This window comes from Syngnathus acus, chromosome 22 (genome assembly GCF_901709675.1).
Source record: "Syngnathus acus chromosome 22, fSynAcu1.2, whole genome shotgun sequence".
In the NCBI taxonomy this organism is placed as follows: Eukaryota; Metazoa; Chordata; class Actinopteri; order Syngnathiformes; family Syngnathidae; genus Syngnathus; species Syngnathus acus.
The window spans coordinates 3,842,593-3,866,622 of record NC_051106.1 but is presented as its reverse complement, the minus strand read 5'-3'; the positions used below and the strand labels follow the sequence as shown (position 1 = coordinate 3,866,622).

The window sequence follows — 24,030 nt, the reverse complement described above, 5'->3', positions numbered from 1 at the left end:
TCTTTGAGCCCATCTTCTCCGTTGAGGTCTTTCTTCTTGGGAGGCAAGATTTAAAACAGAGTGTGAGCTCGTCTTGGTCTCCTTCCATCTTACGGAAGTCATTTGCATCCCCAGTGCAAACATCTCCGCCTCTTGAGGACGTTGCCATGACAACTGAGAACCGACCCGAGTACATTCCCTTCAGTCTGGCGTGGTCTCCGGGCAACCGAGCGTCGTCCAGAAAAAAAACATCCGGAACGTTCAGCGTTCGTTCGAATGTGGTCAACACTTTTTTACTTGCCATTAACATGATGACCAACACGTTTCCTTTCTTGGCGGACTACGAGCGGCTGAAGCTTAGAGTGGAGAAGAAGACGAGGAACATTTTTATTACTCAGCCCGATGACTGCAGGTAGGCCTGCTCCCATTTTTGATTCCAATCCCACTCAACTCACCCTCAATTATGCACAATGTTCATTTTCTCAGGAAAAGAGAGGAGAATGTGAATTACATACCTGTTGTCACTGAGGTGAGACGAACTTTTGTACTGCACGTGACCAATATGAATTGCAAGAAAATAGAAGGTAAACATGCAATACCAATTTTTTAAAATGAAAAATAACACTCTAAACGTGATATTTAATCAAAGCTTGAATGACAAATAAAATTTTTAGTTGCTCTTTTAATCCATATTGTTCTGCTGATTCTGGTGAGCGCACTTTGGCCACCAGAGGGCAGTATAAAAGAGACATCTGCTAAGACTCAGATGCTCAGCCCTTCACAAAAAATAAATATATACCTCTGAGTATTTTCATCTACTTATTAGCTCATGTGCATGAATATTAAAAAGCTTCCAAAGATGTATGTTTCCGACCACCATTACACAGCAAATAAATTTAATTGTTATTGGGTTGCCATTTAGCCTCCAATCAGAATCCTCAAGATTGGCGTGAACACCCTACAAAAGACCTTGGTTCTGAAGAAACAAGTCGAACTGGATGAGGTGAACAACCTTCTTGCACTCAAAAGAGAAGAGTTTAAGCAAAATGTGGAGAAGCTGGCTCAAAGAAAGTCTGAGCTGCAGATAAAATATCAAGAGGTGTGTTTACGGATATGCTACACATGTATTTACATCTTTAAATATGATTTTATTACCGTATGTTGTGACATGCATCTTCGCACAGACAAAAGAGAAAATACAGAAGTTTGAAAAGTTTCTGAGTGACAATGAAGTGAAGCGCAATCAAGCTGTGCAGCAGAATAAAGAAGTGCAGGAGCACAATTTAATGAAGCAGCACGAGTTGGAGGAGCTAACTAAACAAATGCAGCAACTTCGAGCTAAGTGAGAGCTTTCACCTTTTCGTGATGCTCAATATCAACTCCAGTGACATATTTATTTATTTCAATCGACAGGAGGCTCGTTTTGAAGGAGAGACTATCCAAATACAAAATCTACGAGGACTTTTTGATGAAAACATTGGATTATCTTCCAAATGGTATGTGGACATTTGATAATATGTTTGGGTTGAACAGACTCGATGTGTTTTGCCATTAAAAACAGGGACACAATTTCTTTTGGGGAAAAAATTCAAGAAAAAAGAAAAGAAATTCCACCTCCGACTGCTATTAAGCACACTGCATTAACTGTGCTGCCTTTTTTAAGGTCACCGTGAGACCGACTCGGAATATGCAGTCATGCCCATCATCCGGCGCCATGAGACGTTGCGCTTTACCCACCAGCAGCTGCTGCGCCGTTTGGGCCGTGTGGAGGAGGAGGTGGAGCGGGGCAGGCAACAGCTGCATGCCATCGAGCGAGGACACAACTTGCTCAAATTGGTTCGGCTTGACCAGTAACGTTCCCCATACGTGGGAGCTTGACCTGACCTGACTTGTTACCTTTTGCTTAGATGGCTAGTAAAGAACTTTATGAACTTCAGAGGGAGTTGGAGAGCTTGAAAGAGAAAAACAAGCAGGAAGAGGACAAACTGCTGAAGGAGCAAGGACAGTCCAGAAAGAAGGTCACACACAAGGAAACTCTTTGCAAACATTCAAGCTGCACTTTTAGAACACTAAAATAAAATCCTACTACATTTGAAAGAGATTTTTTTTTTTTTGCAGGATATGTATATACTTGTATCGTTAGACAAATAAGGTTGGAATTTAAAAGCATTATGCATATCATCCTCTCTCAGGCTGAGGAAGTAGGAAGCCTAATTTTGGCCATCAGCAACCTCGCAGAGCAGTGTTACCTGCCAGCGTATGGAAATCTGGAAAACATGAGCACATCCGTAATGATGGACATGGTGAAGGTAAGAAATTAGTTTGGTAGCTTTAATTTGAGTCCAACTAAAGGATAACTGGTTTCAGGAGTACCTCGTGGACAAGGCGGACACAGAGAAGAGAGCGAGGAGACTCATGGAGTGTGGTTCCCTAGCAACGAGTAAAACAGCTTTGACCGACATGAAAGCAAAGGCCTCCATGAGCAGCTTTGGCAGTAAAACGCAACTTAAAAGTCAGAGTAAAGTCAGTAGGACAAGCGATCAATCTAGTTGAGGTGGAGATTTAGAAAAAAAACAACTGATGAAGCTGTGAGGATTGAAAATCTAAAATATTAACTACTGTGAAAATGTTAAGCAATGGTATATTTAACTATTGTATTTTAACAATAAAGTTAAACTGAGTCATAAAAACTGAAATGTTTTGAAGAAAATATTTTTGTATGTGAAATGATTCTTTCAGTGTTTTGCTTGTGAACTACCACACTATTTCCATTCCATGACAATTGTCTCCTTTTATTTACATGTACTTCTATTTGTAACTCAAAAGTGGTCATATTTGTATACAAACAAGATCAATTGCACATTTGCAACATTGGGCTTCTTGAAAGGCCCTTTATATAATGATGTAAAACAAAGCTGTTGTAAATACAGTCAATCCAACCTCATTTATTATTATTATCATTATTATTATTATTATATTGTTGTTGTTGTGGTAGTAGGTTTTTGACAGATGAGAATGAGCTATAATAATAATGATATATGTATATAATAATATGTAAATATAATAATAATAATAATAATAATAAATTTTATTTATAAGGCGCCTTTCAAGGCTCTCAAGGTCGAAATAATAATAATATAATAATATTGACTGGGCGGCCGTTCTGACGTGTCACAGTAGTGGGCGGACACGTAGAGGCACCGCGGCATCTTCTCGACTACTATCAGTTAGTCCATTTACTCCTGCTTTCATCCTGACCAAGGTATTGTTAAAAGCTTCTTTTTGAAGCCTTAAATATTAATGTAAAAATGATTGATGGGAAGTCATTTAGTCGTCTGTTTATTTTCAAAGCAAATGGTGTGATTGTAGGCACGCACCACACAAACACTTTTGGGGGCATCTAGGTTCTCAAATATACGCACCAAATATAATTCATAGGATTAGGAAAGAAGAACCCAGCAGGATATATTCAATTGTGACGATAAGAACTAACAGTAAATTTGGTAATTGAATAAAAGTATGAATAACAAAAAACAATAACGAATTATAAAACCATTGTAACATAAAAGATAACCATTATCAATAATTATTATTATCAAAAAAAGAAATAAAACATCTAATACGTACTTTATACGACTACGTATTTAGAAATTAAGTGTGGGGGGGGGGAGACCTTTCAAGTGCCTGTATAGTGGTGCCATCTCATGGACGATTTTATTTACTTCACTCTGGAAGAACAGGATCGTCTTAAAAAAAAAAAAAAAACTTTCTATTTCCAACACTATATTGTGGGAACTAAATGTTTCCACGTCAAAATAACAAGATTTTAAAATGAAATAAAACCAAAATTTAGACTTACAAAAATTGTTGTGCTTTAAGCCTGGATGCTCTTTGTGCTTTCATTAAAAGGTAAAAGACTTTAAGTATGAGATGTGCTTTGATTAAAAGTTTGACTTTGATCAAAGAGTGAGAAATAAGGGCCGATTTAATTGAATTGTATAATAATTGTATTTTGAAGCACATTCTGTGAGTCTGTTGTCCTCCTGCCCTTTAACCTTTTTTGTTTCCTCACCCTGCAGGAATAAACCCGAGCCACCTTTTTTACTGGGCATCAGATCACGACTGAGTCATTGTCTTTGCAGGAGCCATGGCCTCAAAAATTGTAGATGAACTCCGCTGCCCAATGTGTCTGAACATCTATAAAGATCCTGTCATGCTGAAGTGTACCCACAGCATCTGTCGTCTATGTTTGAGGATGTGGTGGGAACAAAAACAAAATAATACGTGTCCTGTCTGCAGGAACAAGTGCCATGCAAAAGATGTGTCTTTAAACTTGATCCTGAGGAATGTGTGTGACATCTACACAAAACACTTGCCAAAGCCCGAGACTATCTGCAGTCTACACGAAGAGGAATTGAAACTATTCTGTCTGGACCACCAGGAGTGTATATGCCTCCTCTGCAAAGAGGCACAAGTCCACGTTGGCCACAAGTTCTGCCCCACCAATGACGTTGCGCAAGATCACAAAAAGAAACTCAAAAAATTCCTGGAAACCGTCAAGGAAAAACAGCAAGATTTAATCAAAGCCAAAAACAACTGCAGTGAACAAGCAGCGTACATCAAGGTCCAGACTAAGCAGGTTGAGAAGAAAATTAAAATGACCTTCAAGGAGCTTCGCGAATTCCTCCACTTGGAGGAGGGAACCAAATTGGTTGATCTAATGGAGGAAGAACGAAGAAAGAGTCAGATGATGAAAGAGAAGATTGAAACCCTCAGGAAAGACATAGATGCTCTCTCAGGCATAATCCGAGCCACAGAACAGCAGCTGACCTTGGACCACATTCTCTTCATGAACAACTACAAGACTGCAATGAGCAACATCCAACAACTGCCTGACCGACCCAAACCATCTCCAGGAGCTCTGCTGGATGAAGCCAAACATCTGGGTAACCTCAAGTTCACCGTGTGGGAAGAAATGAAGAAGATAGTATCCTATAGTCCCGTTATCCTGGATCCAAACACGGCCGCCTCACATTTAAGTCTGTCTGAAGATTTGACCATTGTGAGTTGTAATGGCTGCCAGCAGCGTCCAGTGAATCCAGAGCGTTGTAAATACTGGAGCCGGGTCCTCGGTTGTGCTTTGAATTCGGGAACACACGTTTGGGATGTTGAGGTGGGAGACTGCACAGATTGGGTAGTAGGTGTGGTAGGGGGGGACTCCTGTTTACCACATAGCAACTTTTTATGGGGCATTATATTTTGTGACAACAAATATCGAATCTTGTCACTACCATCAAGAAAGAAGGATCTGTCGGTCAAAGTGAAAGTGCAGAAGATCCGAGTTCATGTCGATACCAACGCAAGATCAATTTCATTCTTGGATTCTCTTACAAAAGCTGAATTATACACTTGCAAGAACATTCCTAATTGGCCAAACTTGTATGGGAAGTGGATGATCTATCCTTACATTAACACAAATGACAAAGTTCCCCTGAAAATAATACCACTTACCGTTTGTGTTACGACTCAAATTCAATCATTTTCAAAATGAAACTGTCACCGAATTTCATTTAGTCATCCTGAGGCTTTGAACCATAAAAAAAAATATTGAAGCCAAAGGCTCGCCACTAGGTGTCAGAAAATATCCACATTGTTTTTGCTCTTACTGTATTTCGTTTTTGAAAGTGTCATCAAATTCGGACTATATGTGAAAAATATTGAAGAAAAATACAGTGTTAATTAAGAAATACAATGTCAGTAATTAAATGTTTATTTAAAAATGGAACAAATAAATAAATACGCCATTGAATAAATGTCTCATTTATTGTTTTACTTATTAAAATACGGAATGAAATATTTACAAGTTATCTCCATATCTATTGTGTGGTGTAGGACAGGAAATTATCCACCTCAAACTGGATTCATTGTAGTCGAACTGTAATGGCTTCCAAGCTATTTGTGATGTCATTTGTGATAATTTAACAACATTGTCTTTCCCTGCAGCTGTACAATTTCTTTGGCTACTTGATGGAACGCTTCACCAATGTGGGCTTATCTCCCGCAAATGCAACTTTCTCGCAGAACACATACGCTTCCTTTGATTCAGGAAGTCTTAATATTGCACAGCTTTCACAAAAACATAAGGCGCGATACGGAAACGGAGCGGTATTATTGCTACAAAAGTGTTGAGGTGCCCGACAGCTCCACAAGCCTTTCCCATGACCTTCTGTGGCGTGTCCAAGCTGGTGGAGGCCTTCAAGCACAGATGGTCACATGAAGCAACGACAACACAGTAGTCAAAAAACACATTTGGCTCTCAGACAAAAAAAATGTGATTTTGTTTCTACGAGTAGCATGGTAATTTTGAGATTGGCCCTCAGATGACCCATGAATCAAGGTTTCTCTTTTTTTATCCATGGTATGCTTGAGTGAAGTGGGGAAAATTCCAGAGAGCAGGGAGGTACTAACATGTTCACCATGTTCTGCAGTTTCTTGGAGAGACTTGAAGGCTACTGTGAGAATTCCGTCTACCATATGACCATACACGGGAATTAGCTCCGAGCTTCACCTTGACAATGTGACCTCCTCAAAGGCTGAACAAAAGTGAAAGGTTCATGGAGTTACGCGGCTCAGTGCCTTAAAAGCAGCTCTAATTCAACAAATATCCATTTTATTTTGTGTATTATGATTCACTTGTGTAGTTGTACCTAATGAAGTGTCCACTAGGTCAGTGAGATCACAGCCAGCCAATCAGAAGCATTCTTCTATCTTGAAAACAAACCTCAACTTGTCACTTCTTTCCCAGATATGCGCTTTCCGCTCATGTTGAATGAATGAATGAATGAATCTTTTCAAACATGATTTAAAGAATAAAAACAATAAAAAACAAACAACAAACAATATATATCACTGTTGAAAAAGGAGTTGGAAGAAGGGCTAATCATGTCCTACCCCTATCCATCACTTAGTTCCAAGTGAGAACATTAAAACTACAAAAGAACATAAGAAAAACAACAAAAACAATTTATAATCCAAAAGTTTAACAGTAGTCACCTTCATTTTCCTCTTTTTGGTAATTTGCAAATATCATTCCTTTATACGTTGTTTTAAATGTTCATAACTTTCACAGGAATACTCCTGCATTTTTGCGGTGACTCCCCTTTTTTTGCATGTGTTGTAAAATACGCTTTATTGTCAAGTGTTGAAATATTTGAACTTTGGTTACATTGTCCACATTTGTTTTTATTACTTGAGAAGCATGACAAGGAAGTAATATGTAATATTTCTTCTTTGAGGATTTGACTGTTGATAAATTGTCTCGTGTCATCTCAAGTGTGTGGATCTCTTCTTATATTCATGCTCCTCTTTAATACACAAATTTGACCTTTGGGTTTGTTTATGGCGCACACTGGACCAGCTGAGAGTTATACTATTGTAGAAGAAAAAACTACAAAATACTGTTGCAAACTAATCTCTTTGTCAATCATCATGGTGACTCAGTTGTGAAACTCACAACAATTATTTTTATTCAAACTTCACTTTCATCTGACCTCAACTGTAATATGTTACTAACATTGATTAATGATTGAGGCCTTCCTCCAGTGTGGGCACCACACTTGTCCAACCATTATTTAATTTCAATTGTTTATTTCGACAATGTTGAACTTCCCACACTGGTTGATACATAGTGCAGGTGTGTTTCCCTTGCTTGGACAGCTTGAGCGGAAATATCAGATCGTCTGTGGCTCTGTATTTGACCTCCTTATCTGCACCACCGTGAAACCACCGATGTATTTTTGGCTCTAGCCACTACATTCTTTTTTTTTTTTTTTATCTCCATCATTTATTTGTGTTGGCTCCCCTCACTGTCAGATTTTAGCGTGGTATACAAACGGCACCCCTTGTTGCCAGGTGTCTTATTTCTTCCATCGACATTCTGTCCTTGAGTGTCACCTGCAGAGGGGGATAATATTGTTCGAGTATTTATCAGTGTAGATTTCTACATTTCATGTTTTCCCTGGTCATCCTTGTCTAAATATGGGAAATTTAGGCATTTAGTTTAATTTACCATAGTTGTCTAAATGCATCCAAAACACATGCAATTTTGTTCTTTTCAAAAAAGATTGAAAAAAAGATTGAATGACGTCTCGTACCATATTTAGCGTAGCGAGTCGTCAATCGATGCTATCATTTTGAGTGTCTCTCAATTTTCATCCACTGGTGTGAAACTTGGTGTGAAGACTCACTCTTGACAAAAATAAAAAGACTGAAGAAAAGGCCATATTTAGGAAACACGGAATTTAGTAACTATATCCGACTATCATAAATGGACCCAAAAAATGTTTCAAAAAGCCACGGCAAAAAAAAATCACTGCAAATCTGCCATTTTGGTTTGAAGCGGCCATGTTAAGCGAGGTAATTTATTTGCTTTAGTTGGCCGCATGTCTGGCCTTGAGTTTGACGCTCATGGTGGAATTTTCTTTTTTGATGTTTTATTGCAGCCTCCACGTGCACTGCAGAGTTTGTGGGTGGTTTTGCACCTTCCACTGTTAATTATCACTTCCTCTCTTTCAGTGTGTTGGCTCATCCTTCATGTTCTCTTTCACACAGACCTGGAGACAGGACAACAATGTTAAACATCTCAAGGCCAAGCAACGCTTCAGGAAGATAAAAAGGCAGTTTTCCCAGGAACTGACAAGCACTACCTTGTGCAGCATCCTCACGTCTGGTCACTCCGAGTGCCACCGCAAGAAGCCAGCAGCCGCCGCCACTGTCATCCTGTTCGCCCGTCGTAGTCCATCCAGCCAGACACCTGAGATGGCCTTCACCTCCGTCGCTGTGATAGCACTGCTGTGCTCCTCCGTGATGATGGCAATTGTCTCGCGGCCCAAGCAAGAAGATGCGCTGCCGCAAGACTTCACCAGGTGAGGCTCAATGAAAAAGCATGTAGTTAGACATTTTAACTTTGTTGGATCTAATGTAACATCTGACCACCATGACAGAATAATCTTAATTCTACTTATAAGGCAAAATATTAACAAACAAAACAATAAATCAAATTAATGTATAATATTGTATTTTTCGTTAAAATATTTTGAACATTTTTGTGAAAACATTTATGACCTGATGTATTGATGAAATATTGAGTATTTGTACTGTAGTTTCTAAAATGCATTTTAGTTTTTGTTTTACAAACATTTGAAACATATTCTTGCATTATTTCGTTATGGTTATTTTAGTTTCAATGATTTTTTGTTGTATTCGTAGTTGATTATATACTTTACTTTTTATGTGGTCATTTGTGGACATCTCATTTCAAACACATGCACAATATTTTAATTCATATTTTCTATTATAATTGTCATTTTTATGAATTTAACAAATTTTATTTTATATAAATATTTATAATTTTAGACTTAAATCATTTTGAAGTTACTTTTACTGTTTGCATGCAGGTGCCGTGGTGAGACCCTGCAGTCCATCCGAAAGGAGCTCTTGACTGCCCTCAACCTGGAGACCGAACCACTGTTGCCCATGGGCAGAAGGAAGCAGTGGAACGCAACTGCTGAGCGACTCATGAGGGTTGTGGCAGCAATGGCAGGTAGAACTGGAGTGCAATGTACACAACCTGAATACCAGAAACTTTAACGCCCATTTTCTTCCATAGTCTCTCCCGGCTCCTTTCCTGATGATGGCCACGACGCCTCAGCATGCTGTGGCGAGACCTTAGAGGTTTCCATGACAGGTACACACACACATGAAAAAAAAAACAACATACAAATATTGATGACAATGATAAATGGAATATGTTCTTCATGTGTGTCTTGGCCCCAGGTGGCCAAGACAGGGACACCAGAAGGAGCAGCACATTGATTTTTTAAGTAAAGCAAAAAATATGTGCAAAATATATATATTTTTTCTTGATTTGTGTCATTACTTTGTATTATTGAGTGCAATATAAATGGGTGCTATTGTTCTTCTGAGTAGGAATTAAATGATTTGGGATTTTAGCTAAACAAAGATGTTCACTGTGCTAATTCCTTGCATGTTTTTTGTCCAGATCTCGGCTGGGACAATTGGATGATCTATCCTGAGCAGGTCACCTGGATGCACTGCGCCCCCTGCGGCCACAGCGCGTCGTGCAGGCCCCAGCCCCAACGTGATGACTTGCAGGTCTGTTTGCTACAGATGAATTTTATTTGCTGCCTGTTGTCTTAAAAAAAAAAAAAAAAAGTCATTTTAACAGGGGTGTATAGGCTATTTAGATCCACTGTATAGCAATAAATAACAGCCTTCATGCATAATTGTTGCATCTCAGTATTGTAATTCGAGATATTGTTTAATACCACTCTTGTGTGTTCCTCTTTCTGCAGGTCCAGGCGCCATGTTGCCAGCCCACCGCCCAGAAAAACGTGCCTGTCGTGTACATGGATGAGTGGAACACCATTGTCATCACCTCCATGCCCCTGACCAGCCGCTGCGGCTGCTTGGGCACCATTCAGCCTCCCCAGGAGTAACAATGGTCACCATTGTGCAGCACACTTCCTACACTCAAAATGCTCAAATAACTTCAGTATATTGCCATAAATTTGCATTGTAAAAAAAAAAAAAAGTCATTTGCCAAGAAATTGATAAGCAATAAAATAGATTACAACATCCATCCATCCATTCTCAATAGCGCTTATGCTGTTCAGGGTCGCATGGTGTTCGTAACCTTCCTTCAATTTTCTGCATTTCAGTTGAAAGAAAAACACAAAGCTAACAAACAGTGACCATATAACTGATTGGTTGGTTTGATTCCTTTATACACTATACTGAGTGCTGAACTAAGTAAATTGTTTTTGTGACTGGTTCTAAGTTCTCACTTTTTTAACATGGTTACAAATATCACTATTTGTAATTTTTTTAATATATGTATGCATGTTTATATATTCATAGCACCTCAATCTTCATATATGCTGATGACACATCTCACTTTGTTCATAATTTGTGCTGCCATTTCTTGTTTAATAAAGGCATAAAGCCTCTCAAAAATGACCTGTTTTGTTTGTGCAGTCTTTGTAGATTATTTATACAATTTTTTTGTAGTTATGCCCCTCCAGCATTTTATTATCTAACGTTCATAAATAATTTTCTCCTGTTAAGCACCCTTTTAGCCCAGGAGAGAGAGAAAAATCCCTGGTAGCTTTAATTGCTGTTTTGTTTTGCCACAGTAACTTTGGACTTGCTTGAAACGTATGACTTGCATATTTATGACGTAATATCACCTCAACTTTAATGTATCCTTGAAAAAAAATACAACATGGGGCAGGACATGACGATGTCGTTACCGTCCTAGTGTTATAATAAAGATGCACTTTACCTTTAAGACACAAACACGTGGTACTCTCATACAGTACTTACTTCCGTCAAAACTAAAAACAAACCTAGGGAAGCGGTCGTTGAACGCTATACCCGTGATGTACTTTATCAGCAAAACGTAAAATAATGTCACGTTGCGAAGGGGCATAACGAGCTCGCCGTTCCAAGCTGCAGCTTTTGCGATCGCGTTATCTTCCTCCGAAAAATGGAGGCTGGCACCCTGGTGTCTGACAGAGAAGATGTCTCTGTGCTCTTCGAACAACAAAAACATTCCAGAAAATGTCAAGTAGGTTACGTCGCAGCCGGTAACGCAACTATCAAAGCCATTTTTTTTGTGTTTGTTATATCACTGCTGTGCTTCTTCAGGAATTGAGCGGCTTGTTCTCCTCCGTGAGGAGAGTGCGAGGCGATGGAAATTGTTTTTACAGAGCCTTTTGTTTCGCCTATCTGGAGTCACTTCTGCACGATGTTAAGGCTTTGCAAAGGTCTCTATTATTATTATCATCGTCAAAGAATACCTTTCTTCTTCAACGAAATCTTCTGATATGATCTCAGATTCAAGGAGAAAATCATCACGACCAGCGAACACCTCTCCTCTGCAGGATTTGACCAGAGTTCCTTCCAGCTCCACTTGAACACAGTAAGTCGTCTTTTTAACTTATATATTGAACCCATAGTGATATTGAATTTTCTCCTCTTAAACAGGTCCTCAACGTCATCGAGCACTGCGAGGGAAGCGAACAGGATGAAATGCTGTTCAGGTTCTTCAACGACCGCATGACCTCGGACAGTGTGGTGCAGTACCTGCGCCTGCTCACCTCCGCACACCTGCAGAACCACGCAGATGACTTCTGTAACTTTGTAGAAGCACCCAGTCTGCAGGTCTACTGTCATCAAGTCAGTTGCTGGCCCATAATGCGCAAAGGCATCAAACTCGGCAACAGGAGTGAGCAAACGTTTGTGCTCGGAGGCCACATTTGATTTTTTAAAATGGACAGTTTTTACTTTAAAGTAATAACACGACTCATTAAACTCAACTGTGGTTATGTGGCCCCCGTGCCATAGTTTGTTCACCCCTGCTCGATGGTGTATCTCCTTAAATTAAACCTCTTTTGTCTTTGTTCAGGAAGTAGAAGCCATGGGGATGGAATGTGACCATGTGGACATCCTGGCTCTGACTCAGGCGCTGGATATCTGCATCCATATTGTCTCAATGGACGGCGAAGATGGGCAGTTGGTGCACCACGTTATCCCTGATGGGGCCGAGCCCTCCATGCACCTCCTCCACCACGTATCCCACTTTAGCATTCTGGGCCCACGACCGCCACCCTGACTGCTCCACACCCAATCGCAGACATGTGGACTGTGATTCAGTTTAATTCTGAAAAGAGCATTTTAGGATGTGACTTCTCTTCATACAACCGCAAATATTTTTAAAAAATTATTTAATGACAACAACGATGTACTGTCCTAGCCAAAACTATCATGTAGCGCTAACAAATTGTCCAATCAAATTTTAGAGATTACTACTTCTCATACCAGCTTTTATGTCTATTATATACCCTCAGTTTTATTAATGTGAGTCAATTTATTTCTTTTGCATTCCAAGTTGTGTGTAATTAGTGAAATAATTATAATTTGCCATTAAAATAATTGTTTTTAATGAGGCAAAACTGCAATGTATGTGATTGCTGTCCAATTCCAATATGTAGAAATTGCATTCAATGCTGGCGTTTTTTCTCCTTTCTTTTTTGGTGCTGCGGCGGACCAGTTTTTTCATTCTTCTGTGCCAACACACTCATGAGGGCACTTTGCTCCCCTCTGACGGGCAGATTAGCCAGGGACAGGCGTCCCATCTGAGTGGGGTACTTGGTCTTTGTCAAATTCTTGAACACAGGCTGAGAGAGAAGCTGCTTCAAGTGTTTCTTCATCCCTTTCACCATCTTCTGTTGCCCCCGATCATCCTCATCCCTCCCGTTGCCTGCAGAAGTCGCAGAATCGTCGGTACTCTGCATTTGATTGGTTCTGAACGTGGACTCACCTAGCAAGAGATCTTCGTCAAGATCGATCTCCATAGCTTCTGCTGCTTGCTTGAACCAGGAGTTGTGATGTTTTTGCCTGCTGTTGTGGAACTCAACCTTTTCGATCTTTCTGGCCAGGTTGACACGTTCCTGTATTGACATTCACAATTTGAAACAAATGACATACAAACCTAAAGCTCCATTTCAAAAGAGGGCTTTGAAGCGACTTGCTCTTACCTTGATTGCCTCCATAAAGTGGAGCTCTACAGGAAACCTGGGCAGCTCCTCATCCTTTTCAAGGTTCTTGTAAATCTTTTTGAAGTTCATCACGTCGTCAGGGCCGATGAGAAGCAAACTTAGACCCTCGTTTGTAGCTCTGGCTGTCCGGCCACTGCGATGGACGTATGTTTCAGATGTGCGAGGAACCTAAAGGTTGGATGAGATGGTGGTAAAAATAATTGAGTCATACAAAAATTACATCAAAAATAAATCACTGAGCATATTTCAAATAAATGCCGTCGCGCCTAAAAGGAGACTGTCAAGTACGAATTGTTACCTGGTAGTGAATGACATGCTGCACATTGGGGATATCCAGTCCTCTTGCTGCTACGTCAGTCGTCAGCAACACACAACTGAGGGAAAACATCGGCAAAAGTCAAGCTCACAATTGCACAAGTCCAGACTTTGCCGATGGAGGTGGGGGGGTGGGGGGATCAGCCTCACCTCTCCTTCTCAGCAAACCTCTCCAGGTTTTTCAGCCGCTGCTTCTGATGCATGTTGGCGTGCATCGGCAGTGGCGTGCAGTCCAGAATATTCAGCAGCGAGTTGAGTCGCTTGATACATTCGATGCTGTTGGCAAACACCATGGTGCGTCCGGGATACTGCAGCAGGAAATAGTAGAGGAAAAAGTCCTTGTCCTCTTTCTGGCAGTGAATCTGCGTCTCGGTCAAGGTCTCCGCAGTGGCCTGCTTCCTGGTCAGGTCGACGACTTTGGGCTTGGAATTGATCCCTACTTTGGCCATGAGGAGCGCCACCTTGTCGGTCAGCTGCTCCTTCTTCTTCTTCTGCAGCACACGCATTGGTAGGTTGTGGATCATGGTCAGCGTGGCGGAAAACACAAAGTTTTGCCTCTTAGGATTGAGTTGAGTGGTGTTCAGCATCTCCAGGAGAGAATCCAGCTCGGCGAAGTGGCCTCGTTCTACCATGCGGTCGGCTTCGTCGATCACTAAGCTCCTGGAGACCGCACCGGCGTGGCCAACAATTATTACCACGGTAAATTACTTTCCATGAGTGCCAAGTAGTGGCGTAACCTACTTGAGCTGTTTGAGGTTGAGAAGGTGTGGATGCCTCTCTTTGATCAAGTCCCACAGACGTCCAGGAGTGGCGATGATAATTTCTGGCCTGTGATTCAACAGCCTCCTCTGCTTCTGTTGCGCCATCCCACCCACTATGATGGCTGTCTTGATGCCTGTGCAAAAGCAACCAAAGTAGCAATGGATGAAAATGCACAATTCTGCGGTTATCACCATAAAATGTGTTTGACGAAGTAATGAAGAAAAAGAGGAAATTAAATTTTGTCTCCTGCAAAGCATGCGAACGCACACACACTCACCAGTAAACTTGGCCACAGCGTCTATGTGGTGTTTGACTTGGACTGCCAACTCCCTGGTGGGGGTGAGGACCAATCCCAGCAGAGGTCGAGCCTGGTTCTTCTTCCCCGCATTGGTGTCGGCGTCAAACTCAACATCGTCGATGACCTTCGCGCAACCAAGCTTTCCATCCTGACCTTGATCGCCATCGTCAGAATCACGGTTGTCCTCATTGTCATCTTCCGCAGATTCTCCTTTGTCACCCTGCCCGCTGATACTTCCTTCTTCCTCGTCAGCCTTCCCGCTGATACTTCCTTCTTCCTCGCCCCGCTCCTCAGGATCAGCTTCAGGGCACTCTGTCAAACTCCCATGTGCCTTGTCTGGATCCACGCCATCGTCCTTGTCATTTTCAACATGTTCCTTCCACTTCAGGATGTTATGGATCATGGGAATGCCAAATGCTAATGTTTTACCACTTCCTGAAATGACCAAATATTTGTCTCAGTCTATTACAGGGATGAGCATTTACCAAAAAAACATGTTTAAATGATTTACAAAATTGTGCCTCCTATAATGTGAGGTGTATAATGGTTTGAAGAGACTCTTACCCGTCTCGGCCGCTCCTAAAATATCCAAACGATCTCGGATGGCTGGAGGGAGCACCAGGGCTTGAATTGGGGTCGGTGATGCGAAACCAAGGCTGCTGAGGGCCTTCAGTACAAGAGGTGGTACGAACAGGTCTTTCCATAGACTCATATTAACGTTTTTCCCTTCAGAACCAGAAAGGGCAGCTTTGCTCCAGTTATTCTGTTGTTTTTTGGGCTTTTGCTCTTTATTCTGAGTGGTGTTGGGACGTTGTTGTCTTTGCTGCTTCTTTTTCTTTTTTAATTTAGTCTTTACCTTATGTTTTGGTTGATCTAAGTTAGTAGTGGCTGGTGCAGCTTCGGATGGATCCTCTTGATCGGTTTTCAGTTCCTCTTCCTCACCTGCATCCTCTTGCATTGTCTCATTTTGAGTGGATTCGTTTTTTAAAAAGTTCTTTTTTTTCTTTTTCTTGGCAGGTGCAACAGACTTTTCTGATTCTTTGCTGTCTACGGCTCCTTTTTCGATCACCTCTTCAACTTCCCTTGACTTTCTTTTCTTTCCTTTTTTCTTTCCATCTTCGGGTTCATTCTCTGTCGCAGCTGAAAGCTTCTTGATATCCACCACGCGGTAATTTGTCAGTTCTTCAAAACAAACCAGACCGTCCAGCATGCCCTCTTCGGAACAAAGTTCGGGATCTAAATCCACCGCCTTCCATTTGCCCGTCATTTGAATGCTCCGTTTTTTCGGCTTGGGTCGCGCGAAGATCTTTCGCTTCTTTTTTGTCTTATTTGTGCTCATTTTCTGGAAATGTTAACAGAAAAAAGTCAGAGGATCTAAATCAAGCGACGCATGTACTGTTTAGCAATCAGCAAAGCAAGTACTCACTCAAACGGTTTAGAAAATCCTCCTTTGAAAAATCGCAAAAGATCACGCCGCTACGATTCGCAGCGTAGCTGTGTCGCCTCTTGATCGTGTTTAACAAGTTTTTTTTTTTTATCGAGTTCCAAGACAACCGCACATGTCATGCGAGAGCAGCCATTCCTTCTTCTGACGTAATACGTTTCTTTTGTTCTGCAGATGTTTAACGTAACGTTTAGATACATTACCGCCCTCTGCTGGTTTGGCTCAAATATGCTTTGTAAATCCCTTCATTCAATAATAATAATAATAATAATAATAATAATAATAATAATAATAATAATAATAATAATACTGCTATTACTACTACTACTACTACTAATAATAATAATAATAATAATAAATAAAATAAAATAAAATAAAATAAAATAAAATAAAATAAAATAAAATAAAATAAAATAAAAATAATAATGTTGCGGCGACCTGGGAGGTGCGCGCCTGTCTGCGCAAATACAACAGCACATTCTGTAGCATTTTATTACATATCAGGGGTCTTTTACAATATCTACCATCAGAAGAATCTCAAAGTAAATCTGAGGTTTGGTTTAAAAACCTACGGCTGAGTAAACATGTGGCAATGCATTTCTAAAGTCAAAGTACAGCAAGTCACGGCTGCTAGTTTTTGGTGGGGTCAATCACCCTGCCCATGAACAACAGGGATTTTGTGTCTTCATGGTATATGAAGAAGAAAAACGGACGGTCGACAATGAAGGTCCGGGGTAACGAGTAGGGAATAATGCCAGTTGTTGTGGCAGCCGCCGCGGTGGTCCCCACCTCATCCACATCAATAACTGCTTTATGTAGCACCTGCAATTCAAAGTCAGTTGAAGACATTTAAAAGAGGCAAGTCGAAGGCTGCAAAATATGCATGTGTGAAAACTGACCTCTGAAACCTTAAGGCCTTTGTCATTGCTCAGCTTTGTCAAATTGGCAGAACCACTGAAGAGATTGGTGAAACCCATCTCCGGGAGGATGTCCTGCAAAGCGTACGATTCCTCCATCTTAAATTTGGGGATGTTGATCTCCAATTTACTGTGAACATAATGATGCGTTAGACAGCTTGACCCATCCGTCACATTAATTTAAAAAAAAAAAATACAGCTCACATCTTCTGCAGTTTTTTGATCCAACCAAGCATTCTCTTTGCAGTGATCTCATCGTCGATAGTATTGTAATCCACTCCTTTGTTAGGCAGCAGGATGAGCATGGCCACGCCTTCCAGGTAGGGCAGTTTCAATACACGCGCACCAAGATGCGTATCTACCATTGTTTCGAACTTGTCCTCATTGAACATCATCGGCACTTGTAGAATATTGTAGTTGTCAACGTAAAAGGGTGCATCGCGCGTGTAGTTGGGGTTGAATGGAATCTTCCACCCACCTGTAGAGGTCAAACGTACATGGCAGTGTAGAACATGTAAGAAAATGGCAGTCCTAAATTTAAACTTACCTTGGAAGTAAAACGTGTTGATCATCATAAGCTCCGTCATCGGATCGATTCCGGAGAGCATTTCTGTCACTTTGCCCCTTGTCTTGTCTTTTATATGGTCGTTAATGAGACTGACGCTTGTATTTGTTTCTTCAAAGTCGACATTCTTGATGTCTGCGTAAAAATAGGACTTCATCTGTTCCTCAAAGGTCTTCTCGATGATGAAGTTCTGGCGGACAAAAAGGGACGTGCTTTGGTCCAGTTTGGTGGTTCCATTGTGCGAGATGTTCCCGTGGAGCATCTGGAACAATTTTGGAATAAGATCTGGCTGATTATCTTGCTCCAGATTCTTCAGTTTGAGTCCTTTTAGTATCTCCTCATACGTATCGCCATTAGCGGCCATGGAGAGGGCAGCAAAACTGGTGGAAATACTCAGAGGGGAGAAGATGATGTTCTTGTCGTGGTAAGTGGATATCTTGCGGTAAAGGTCCATCGCAAACTCGCCATTTTTGAAGGAGAGATTCAAAATGCTGGAGTAGGGAACCGGTGCTTGTTGCGCCGGAGCGAAGAGACACATTAGGATGAAAACAAAACCCATCTTCACCTTGAATGGAAACATTATTTGTGTCTGGGAATGTTGCAGAACTTTACCTGAATCATGAAGACAAATTCAAATAATTGTAATTACACATCTGACATGACCAAATTCACAGAAACATCATTTCCAGAGCACTCTCATACTTACCATCCATCCTTGAGTAACGTTTAGTCCAAAACGTATTATTTGGGGAAACAAAGTGCAAGTATGCTTTGAGTGTTACACATTAACGAAGGCACGTATTTGTTGTTCCCTGCCCCCTCCCTCTGAATATATTGATGCATTTAGTGTGTGTGGGTGTGTGTGTGTGTGTGTGCGTTTGTGTACGTGCGAGGGAAAAAAATAAATAAATATATATTATACATATATATATATATATTATATATATTATATTATAATATTATTATACCATTTATTTATTTATTATTTATTCATCACTCTTATTTATTCATTGTTTGTGCCTTCTTGTTTTTATTTTTTGTGTTGTTTACTTGTTGTATATTGTGTACTATGTCTTGTCACCGTGGGATAGTGGGAACGTAATTTCGATCTCTTTGTGTGTCTTGGCATGTGAAGAAGTTGACAATAAAACAGACTTTGACTTTTGACTTTGATACCAGTGTGGGTTTTAAATTAGCATCACGGGAGAGTTGTTCAAACTTTTACAAAGACAATAATGCCCAGTTTATTAGCAAAGTTGGAGACATATTGATTTGACAATATCAATGGCCTGCTAGCATAATTGTTTTGCCACATTGTATCGTGAGAGCGAATCGGGTGTCCATCCGTCCATCCATGGTGGTGTGCTACGAATAAAAGTTTAATAAAACAACCGAAGCCTGGTAAATTTTTCTTTAATCCTGAAACAACACCAGAAAGTGAGCATTATGGAATAAAAACATGACAAAATGATGAGTTAGTGCTAGCAAGTCAAACTCGTGCTTAATCCAGCATTTGCATGCTTACCTGTACATTTTAAATCAAGCAAAAAAGGGGGCAAAAATGACAGCAGAGATGGAATCTCCCCTGAGGTCACACTGCACATTATTTCAAATTCCACATGAAAAAACACTTAATTAAGCATTGCTGGAAATGTGAACAACAAACCATAATACAATGATGGTTAATGCTATAATGTGTTCTTTGGATTCATTTTACAAAACTTGGCTATTAAATTTGGAAGGCCATTAATCGAACACTGGCAGAAACACATTTTTAAAAGCAGTGCAAATAAACAGCAAACCGTTTTAAAGGGGACGTGTCAAAATAGAAATCATCCGTTCATCACCACAGATACTGAGAATGTTACGAGTCCTGATGGAATAATGACTTGATTCATTTATCACATGCAGATTACAAATCCTGTTCCCTTTTTAAGTACTGTATGTACATATGTTGTCGTTGACTAACGGGAAAATATTCTGCATCATTTCAAAAGTGACTCCACAGTTAATGTTTTCTCGATCCAAAATAGATTGACTCTAAATTGTACAATGATATGAGTTACTGATTCCTAATCAACAGTAAGCAAGGCACAGCAACAAAAAAGTGTTGCTCATTTACCTTATCAACTCAAAAGTACAATGATGCATCATGTTATGCAAGAAAAAAAAAAGTTTTTGTTGTTTCCTGGTACTCACAATAAATGAGTTAAACAATAGACTGGCGTGGTCCGACACAAAACGCAGGAGCACTTGTACAACTTGACAGTGGACAAGCGCTATGAATTCACCTTCCACCATAAACAACCTTTTGAATACAACAATTCCTATATCTATCTCTTGCAGAGAAAACATTAGGAAATAACATACAGTAGAAATAGAAGGCGCCATGGTTTAAAAAAAAAAAAAAAAAAAAAAAAAGGCAAAATCGTTTCACTGCATCATCAGTTCAGCTTCTTTGTAGTCTTAGTGGAAGCAACACCAGATCGCCAGCGGCCTTTTTCCTCTTGCTTCCTCATGCCCGCCAACAAAACGACAGGCGAACACGGATCCGTCTCCTCAATGTTCACACGTTCGCAAAAGGCGTTAAAAGGTAGACCAGCGGAAGGAGCAAAGCGACCCCTGAATTGGGAGGGGTTACAGGCCCAGGCAGCTTTTCAACAAAAGCAGATGTTGTTATCCACTGTCACAGACTAGGCTTTTGTTGTTGGTCCGCTTCCGTGCAGCTGTTCTCTGGAGAAAGGCAAGCGAAGAACAGGAATGAATCTTCAGCTATTGCTCAAGTATGTGACGATCTGCATCGTGCTTACGTTACCTATTGATGTTGTGCTAGCTTGTTGAGGAATGTTCGACTGGCGAGTGGGCTGTTGCCTAAAGAATCAAGTGTGTGATTAAGAATCATTCATATTTGAGACCTTTTTTTTTTATTTATAAGTGTTATTAATATTGTATCTTCAATGATTCACATGAATTGTATCAGTGCTGTACCCACTGGTCAAAGTAGGCCTGCCGCCTCATCCTCAGCTCATCAGCTGTGAGTGTCTCATTGTGGACTCGTAGTTCTTCTGCAGGCCTGCTGTCCACTCTCACATGTCCACCACCAGAATCTGAAGTAGCCCCTATAATTTTCATAGAGAAACAACACATATTAAAACATACCTGCAAACTCTTGGCTGGGCGATATTGCCTTGGAAAATACAGTATCAGATTTTGACCTTGCATGCTGAGCTGAATGGCTCTACGGAGATCCGCTTCCTCATCTTCTACGTCAATGTTTTGTCTGCTGAGTGCGAGAGCTGTCCTTAACTCCTCATCGTCATCCACAACTTCACTCTCCACACCAAAGTTCATGTCCGTCTGGCCCAGTGTTGCCGACCCGCTGCAAATACAACAAAAATTTTAAAAAATTGTTACTTTCAACTGTTATTTTTTCCAAGCAAAAATATGCTAAATTCTCCATCCTGTATGTACCGTGCGCTCATCTGAGCTTGGGCCTCGCCAATAAGTTTTGGCCGTTGCTGTTGTTGCACTCTCATGATCCCAAGAATCTGCTCTGCCTCACATTCTGGGAGATTCCCTCGGACCACAAATATGGAATAACCTGCACATGGTCATGTTTATTATTGCCTCACACAGTCTTTAATTTGATAAATCTATTCGGCTATTACATTACCTTCTTGCTGCAGCTGTGCAAGAAAAAGGGCTAAATATGTGTCCGAGATCAACTCTGGTCCAGTCAAAAGTGAATTCAAGTTAAACCACTGAAACGATAAACCAAATATTAGTTTCATATATTACTATGTGACATTTATATGTATGTACCTGTTGTCCAAGCTTTCGAATGGTAAACCAGTGCTCCTTGTAATTGCATATAAAGGCTTTTTCATTTCTGAAACAAACAGAGAGAAGACTTAATGCGGTCATACATTTAGCAGTCTGGATTATGATCCCAAACAAGCTTGAGCGAGAAAACATACATGGGATTTATCATCAGGCTCTGGTATTCCCGGCTGTTGAAGAGGATAAGGTCCAGTCCCAAAACTCTAAGAGCATTGCTAATAACCTATGGTGACGTCCCACAAACATGTTAGTAATCACAATGTTTACATAAAAGTCAATCTTTGGAGCTCACTCACTTGTATTGAAAAGAACCCACTGTCATCCATGTTACCAGATGGTTGCTGAAAACAAACACAGCATGTGTTAATATTAGAATGTAAACAAATACATTAACATTCCAACTGCCCCTACCTGTAAAAAGGTCCTGTACTCATCGCTACCCATTCCTCCCTCCGCCATCCTCATCCTCTCCTCTTCGTCCAGCTGATGTGCAATGGAGGAGAGATCCACGGGGGTGAAGTACTCACCCTGCAGCAAGTTGTTGAGGCAGTGCTGAGCACAGAGAGAGCCCTCTTGCTGCACATTAAAGATCAATTATAGCGCAATCATCTACTTTGTTTTTAACATTGGAAAATATTATACATTTATGCGGCTTTCTTTTCAAGTTAAAAATGTGTAAATGTGATGTTTTGGGAATGTTTTTCTGCAAAGGGGACAGAGCATCTTAACTGTATGACGGAATCAATGAACAGAAACAACATTAATGGCTTTCTGTTCCAAGTGCTAAGAGATGTTTTGTTTGCGGATAAAATACATAGCTTTATCTTCTGTACGCATTTTTACCGATATCCTGCATCTCACCTCAATGACTGAGCAAATATATTTAAAAAAAATCAGGGTTAATTCTTTGTAAGGGAACACATTTACAAATTCTCCAGGAGATCAGAAAATTATTGACCCCCATTGTTGCTTTTAGCGTTCCAGGTTTGTCATTCCAGGTAGCTACACTGGGTCATTTGTTTATCAAGTAAAACACTTAAAGAAACCACGCCGTTTAGCGATTTTAGCTCCTTGACTACCCTTCCTGGGTTCTTACTGTAAATAAAGTTTTCACGATTACTCGTAGCAACTTTAGCAACATAGCTAATAAGGAAACAATACTGCCAAGCAGTAACCGCTTAAACGCTTGACTAAACAGCTCAGATCACTGCAACAAGGCTCGAGCTTTAATGGACACATGAGGTACTTAAGTGGCGTTCAGAGTCGTAATTTGCGCGTTTAACTTACTTTCTCGTGAAATATGGCATCCATGGCTCTCCCTGTCAAACATTCAACTCTAACCCCGCTCGTCACAACAGACAAAACGAGCAGCGCCAACTAGCGGATTCGTTCAGACACGCGTATGTCCACGACGGAATTTGTTATTTTTTGACAGCGTTCAAAAACAGTGACGTTGATTTAAACGTACACTGACGTATAACACTCAACTACACGTAATCACCCACTTGACCCCCACATACACATTTTCAAGTTTACATGTACCTACAAACATATCACGTGCATTATTCTTGCACAATTCTTGCAATACTGTTTACAATAAACACTAAAGTATGTTTTTCCAACTTCAACCTATCCTTGTTTCTAAAACACATTCAAACGTTTAGAAAAAAAGACAGGAACAATTCAAAAAATGAAAATGGCTCTTTATAACAAATCTGCATTGGATACAAATAAAAATAAATACAGAATGTGCAACTAGTGGTTGTGGTATTATTTATGGTGCGCAACAACGTTAGGAGTCCGGTTGGTTTGTGCACAATCTTGGAATGGAATGCCCTCACCTCTGAATGCTTGCACTACGTAGTTGGGTAGTTTTTCTGACAGTATTTTGTATTTATTGCAGGCATTATCAAACTGTACATTGTAAACAAAAGACCCGTGCCGTTCACAATGGCGAATACACCGACGATGACGCAACGATGACGTACAATACACGAGCTCCACTACTACTGTAATGTAAAAAACCCAAAAAGATTATTATAAACATGTATTATATTTATGTATATTACTTTCATATTCGTTTCTGTATTTATGATTACAGTTTGGTGATTTATTTATTCGACATAACCTCACCTCACACAACATAATTTGTATTGACTGCGTGAGGATATGGCGCGTTCTCCCTGCATGAAGTTATTCAGTGAAATGTTTGAGGTGAATATTAATTTATATAATAAAATCAAATTATGAAGGCGGGTTTGCTTGAGGTC

The 24,030-nt window shown here is 40.3% G+C and overlaps 6 protein-coding genes and 1 long non-coding RNA gene across 10 annotated transcripts; 4 read left to right on the top strand and 3 right to left on the bottom strand.

Moving 5' to 3' along the window:
* Positions 1–91: 91 nt before the first annotated feature.
* On the top strand, positions 92–2,761 carry si:ch1073-416d2.4 (coiled-coil domain-containing protein 42 homolog). The gene is made up of 9 exons (XM_037241852.1): positions 92–391; positions 466–508; positions 902–1,078; positions 1,164–1,321; positions 1,393–1,475; positions 1,643–1,815; positions 1,887–1,997; positions 2,172–2,288; positions 2,347–2,761. Exons 1-9 carry the CDS (start codon positions 147–149, stop codon positions 2,530–2,532), a joined length of 1,293 nt encoding a protein of 430 aa, XP_037097747.1. The 5' UTR covers positions 92–146; the 3' UTR covers positions 2,533–2,761.
* Positions 2,762–4,051: 1,290 nt separating this feature from the next.
* On the top strand, positions 4,052–5,673 carry LOC119116250 (tripartite motif-containing protein 35-like). The gene has a single exon (XM_037241490.1). It carries the CDS (start codon positions 4,127–4,129, stop codon positions 5,528–5,530), a length of 1,404 nt encoding a protein of 467 aa, XP_037097385.1. The 5' UTR covers positions 4,052–4,126; the 3' UTR covers positions 5,531–5,673.
* Positions 5,674–8,257: 2,584 nt separating this feature from the next.
* LOC119116666 lies at positions 8,258–8,775 on the bottom strand. The gene is made up of 2 exons (XR_005096312.1): positions 8,685–8,775; positions 8,258–8,591 (listed from the first exon to the last, which is right to left on the bottom strand). It is a non-coding gene; the product is annotated as an uncharacterized LOC119116666 (long non-coding RNA).
* LOC119116664 (growth/differentiation factor 6-like) lies at positions 8,545–10,724 on the top strand. Its single transcript, XM_037242240.1, has 5 exons — positions 8,545–8,903; positions 9,435–9,580; positions 9,647–9,724; positions 10,040–10,152; positions 10,353–10,724. Exons 1-5 carry the CDS (start codon positions 8,572–8,574, stop codon positions 10,494–10,496), a joined length of 813 nt encoding a protein of 270 aa, XP_037098135.1. The 5' UTR covers positions 8,545–8,571; the 3' UTR covers positions 10,497–10,724.
* A 653-nt stretch (positions 10,725–11,377) lies between these two features.
* LOC119116665 (ubiquitin thioesterase OTUB2-like) lies at positions 11,378–13,013 on the top strand. 2 transcript variants are annotated; one of them, XM_037242242.1, is made up of 5 exons: positions 11,378–11,626; positions 11,707–11,825; positions 11,896–11,980; positions 12,046–12,222; positions 12,467–13,013. In XM_037242242.1, exons 1-5 carry the CDS (start codon positions 11,546–11,548, stop codon positions 12,671–12,673), a joined length of 669 nt encoding a protein of 222 aa, XP_037098137.1. In that variant the 5' UTR covers positions 11,378–11,545; the 3' UTR covers positions 12,674–13,013. The 2 variants fall into 2 exon arrangements, with proteins under 2 accessions (XP_037098137.1, XP_037098136.1); XM_037242241.1 differs by having other exon boundaries at positions 11,381–11,626; positions 12,046–12,237.
* On the bottom strand, positions 12,870–23,135 carry LOC119116661 (ataxin-3-like). Of its 3 annotated transcripts, XM_037242237.1 has the most exons (17): positions 23,048–23,134; positions 22,172–22,336; positions 22,057–22,101; positions 21,898–21,983; positions 21,743–21,809; positions 21,594–21,681; positions 21,392–21,521; positions 21,136–21,299; positions 20,909–21,039; positions 15,559–15,820; positions 14,974–15,429; positions 14,676–14,829; positions 14,085–14,594; positions 13,918–13,993; positions 13,599–13,787; positions 13,382–13,511; positions 12,870–13,321 (listed from the first exon to the last, which is right to left on the bottom strand). In XM_037242237.1, exons 1-17 carry the CDS (start codon positions 23,069–23,071, stop codon positions 13,062–13,064), a joined length of 2,937 nt encoding a protein of 978 aa, XP_037098132.1. In that variant the 5' UTR covers positions 23,072–23,134; the 3' UTR covers positions 12,870–13,061. The 3 variants fall into 3 exon arrangements, with proteins under 3 accessions (XP_037098132.1, XP_037098130.1, XP_037098131.1); XM_037242236.1 differs by lacking the exons at positions 12,870–13,321; positions 13,382–13,511; positions 13,599–13,787; ... (3 more) ...; positions 14,974–15,429; positions 15,559–15,820 and adding exons at positions 19,317–20,653; positions 20,736–20,791 and having other exon boundaries at positions 20,913–21,039; positions 23,048–23,135; XM_037242235.1 differs by lacking the exons at positions 20,909–21,039; positions 21,136–21,299; positions 21,392–21,521; ... (4 more) ...; positions 22,172–22,336; positions 23,048–23,134 and adding an exon at positions 16,421–16,619 and having other exon boundaries at positions 12,985–13,321; positions 15,559–16,336.
* On the bottom strand, positions 16,915–18,726 carry LOC119116662 (serine protease inhibitor 2.1-like). Its single transcript, XM_037242238.1, has 5 exons — positions 18,627–18,726; positions 17,903–18,532; positions 17,560–17,833; positions 17,338–17,485; positions 16,915–17,260 (listed from the first exon to the last, which is right to left on the bottom strand). Exons 1-5 carry the CDS (start codon positions 18,631–18,633, stop codon positions 17,069–17,071), a joined length of 1,251 nt encoding a protein of 416 aa, XP_037098133.1. The 5' UTR covers positions 18,634–18,726; the 3' UTR covers positions 16,915–17,068.
* Positions 23,136–24,030: the final 895 nt, after the last annotated feature.

Excerpts from the sequence above, each read along its gene's own strand:
- si:ch1073-416d2.4 (XM_037241852.1), top strand. The coding sequence starts at position 147 with ATGACAACTGAGAACCGACCCGAGTACATTCCCTTCAGTCTGGCGTGG. Across the intron at positions 1,476-1,642 it reads ATTGGATTATCTTCCAAATG|GTCACCGTGAGACCGACTCG; the intron begins GTATGTGGACAT and ends GCCTTTTTTAAG. Across the intron at positions 2,289-2,346 it reads TAATGATGGACATGGTGAAG|GAGTACCTCGTGGACAAGGC; the intron begins GTAAGAAATTAG and ends AACTGGTTTCAG.
- LOC119116250 (XM_037241490.1), top strand. The coding sequence starts at position 4,127 with ATGGCCTCAAAAATTGTAGATGAACTCCGCTGCCCAATGTGTCTGAAC.
- LOC119116664 (XM_037242240.1), top strand. The coding sequence starts at position 8,572 with ATGTTCTCTTTCACACAGACCTGGAGACAGGACAACAATGTTAAACAT. Across the intron at positions 9,581-9,646 it reads GGTTGTGGCAGCAATGGCAG|TCTCTCCCGGCTCCTTTCCT; the intron begins GTAGAACTGGAG and ends TTTCTTCCATAG. Across the intron at positions 10,153-10,352 it reads CCCAACGTGATGACTTGCAG|GTCCAGGCGCCATGTTGCCA; the intron begins GTCTGTTTGCTA and ends CTCTTTCTGCAG.
- LOC119116665 (XM_037242241.1), top strand. The coding sequence starts at position 11,546 with ATGGAGGCTGGCACCCTGGTGTCTGACAGAGAAGATGTCTCTGTGCTC. Across the intron at positions 11,981-12,045 it reads TCCAGCTCCACTTGAACACA|GTCCTCAACGTCATCGAGCA; the intron begins GTAAGTCGTCTT and ends CCTCTTAAACAG. Across the intron at positions 12,238-12,466 it reads TGCAGGTCTACTGTCATCAA|GAAGTAGAAGCCATGGGGAT; the intron begins GTCAGTTGCTGG and ends GTCTTTGTTCAG.
- LOC119116662 (XM_037242238.1), bottom strand. Across the intron at positions 17,486-17,559 it reads ATCAAAAAACTGCAGAAGAT|TAAATTGGAGATCAACATCC; the intron begins GTGAGCTGTATT and ends TTATGTTCACAG. Across the intron at positions 17,261-17,337 it reads AAGGCCTTAAGGTTTCAGAG|GTGCTACATAAAGCAGTTAT; the intron begins GTCAGTTTTCAC and ends TTTGAATTGCAG.
- LOC119116661 (XM_037242237.1), bottom strand. The coding sequence starts at position 23,071 with ATGGATGCCATATTTCACGAGAAA. Across the intron at positions 21,522-21,593 it reads TGCACAGCTGCAGCAAGAAG|GTTATTCCATATTTGTGGTC; the intron begins GTAATGTAATAG and ends GACCATGTGCAG. Across the intron at positions 13,512-13,598 it reads ACTTTATGGAGGCAATCAAG|GAACGTGTCAACCTGGCCAG; the intron begins GTAAGAGCAAGT and ends ATGTCAATACAG.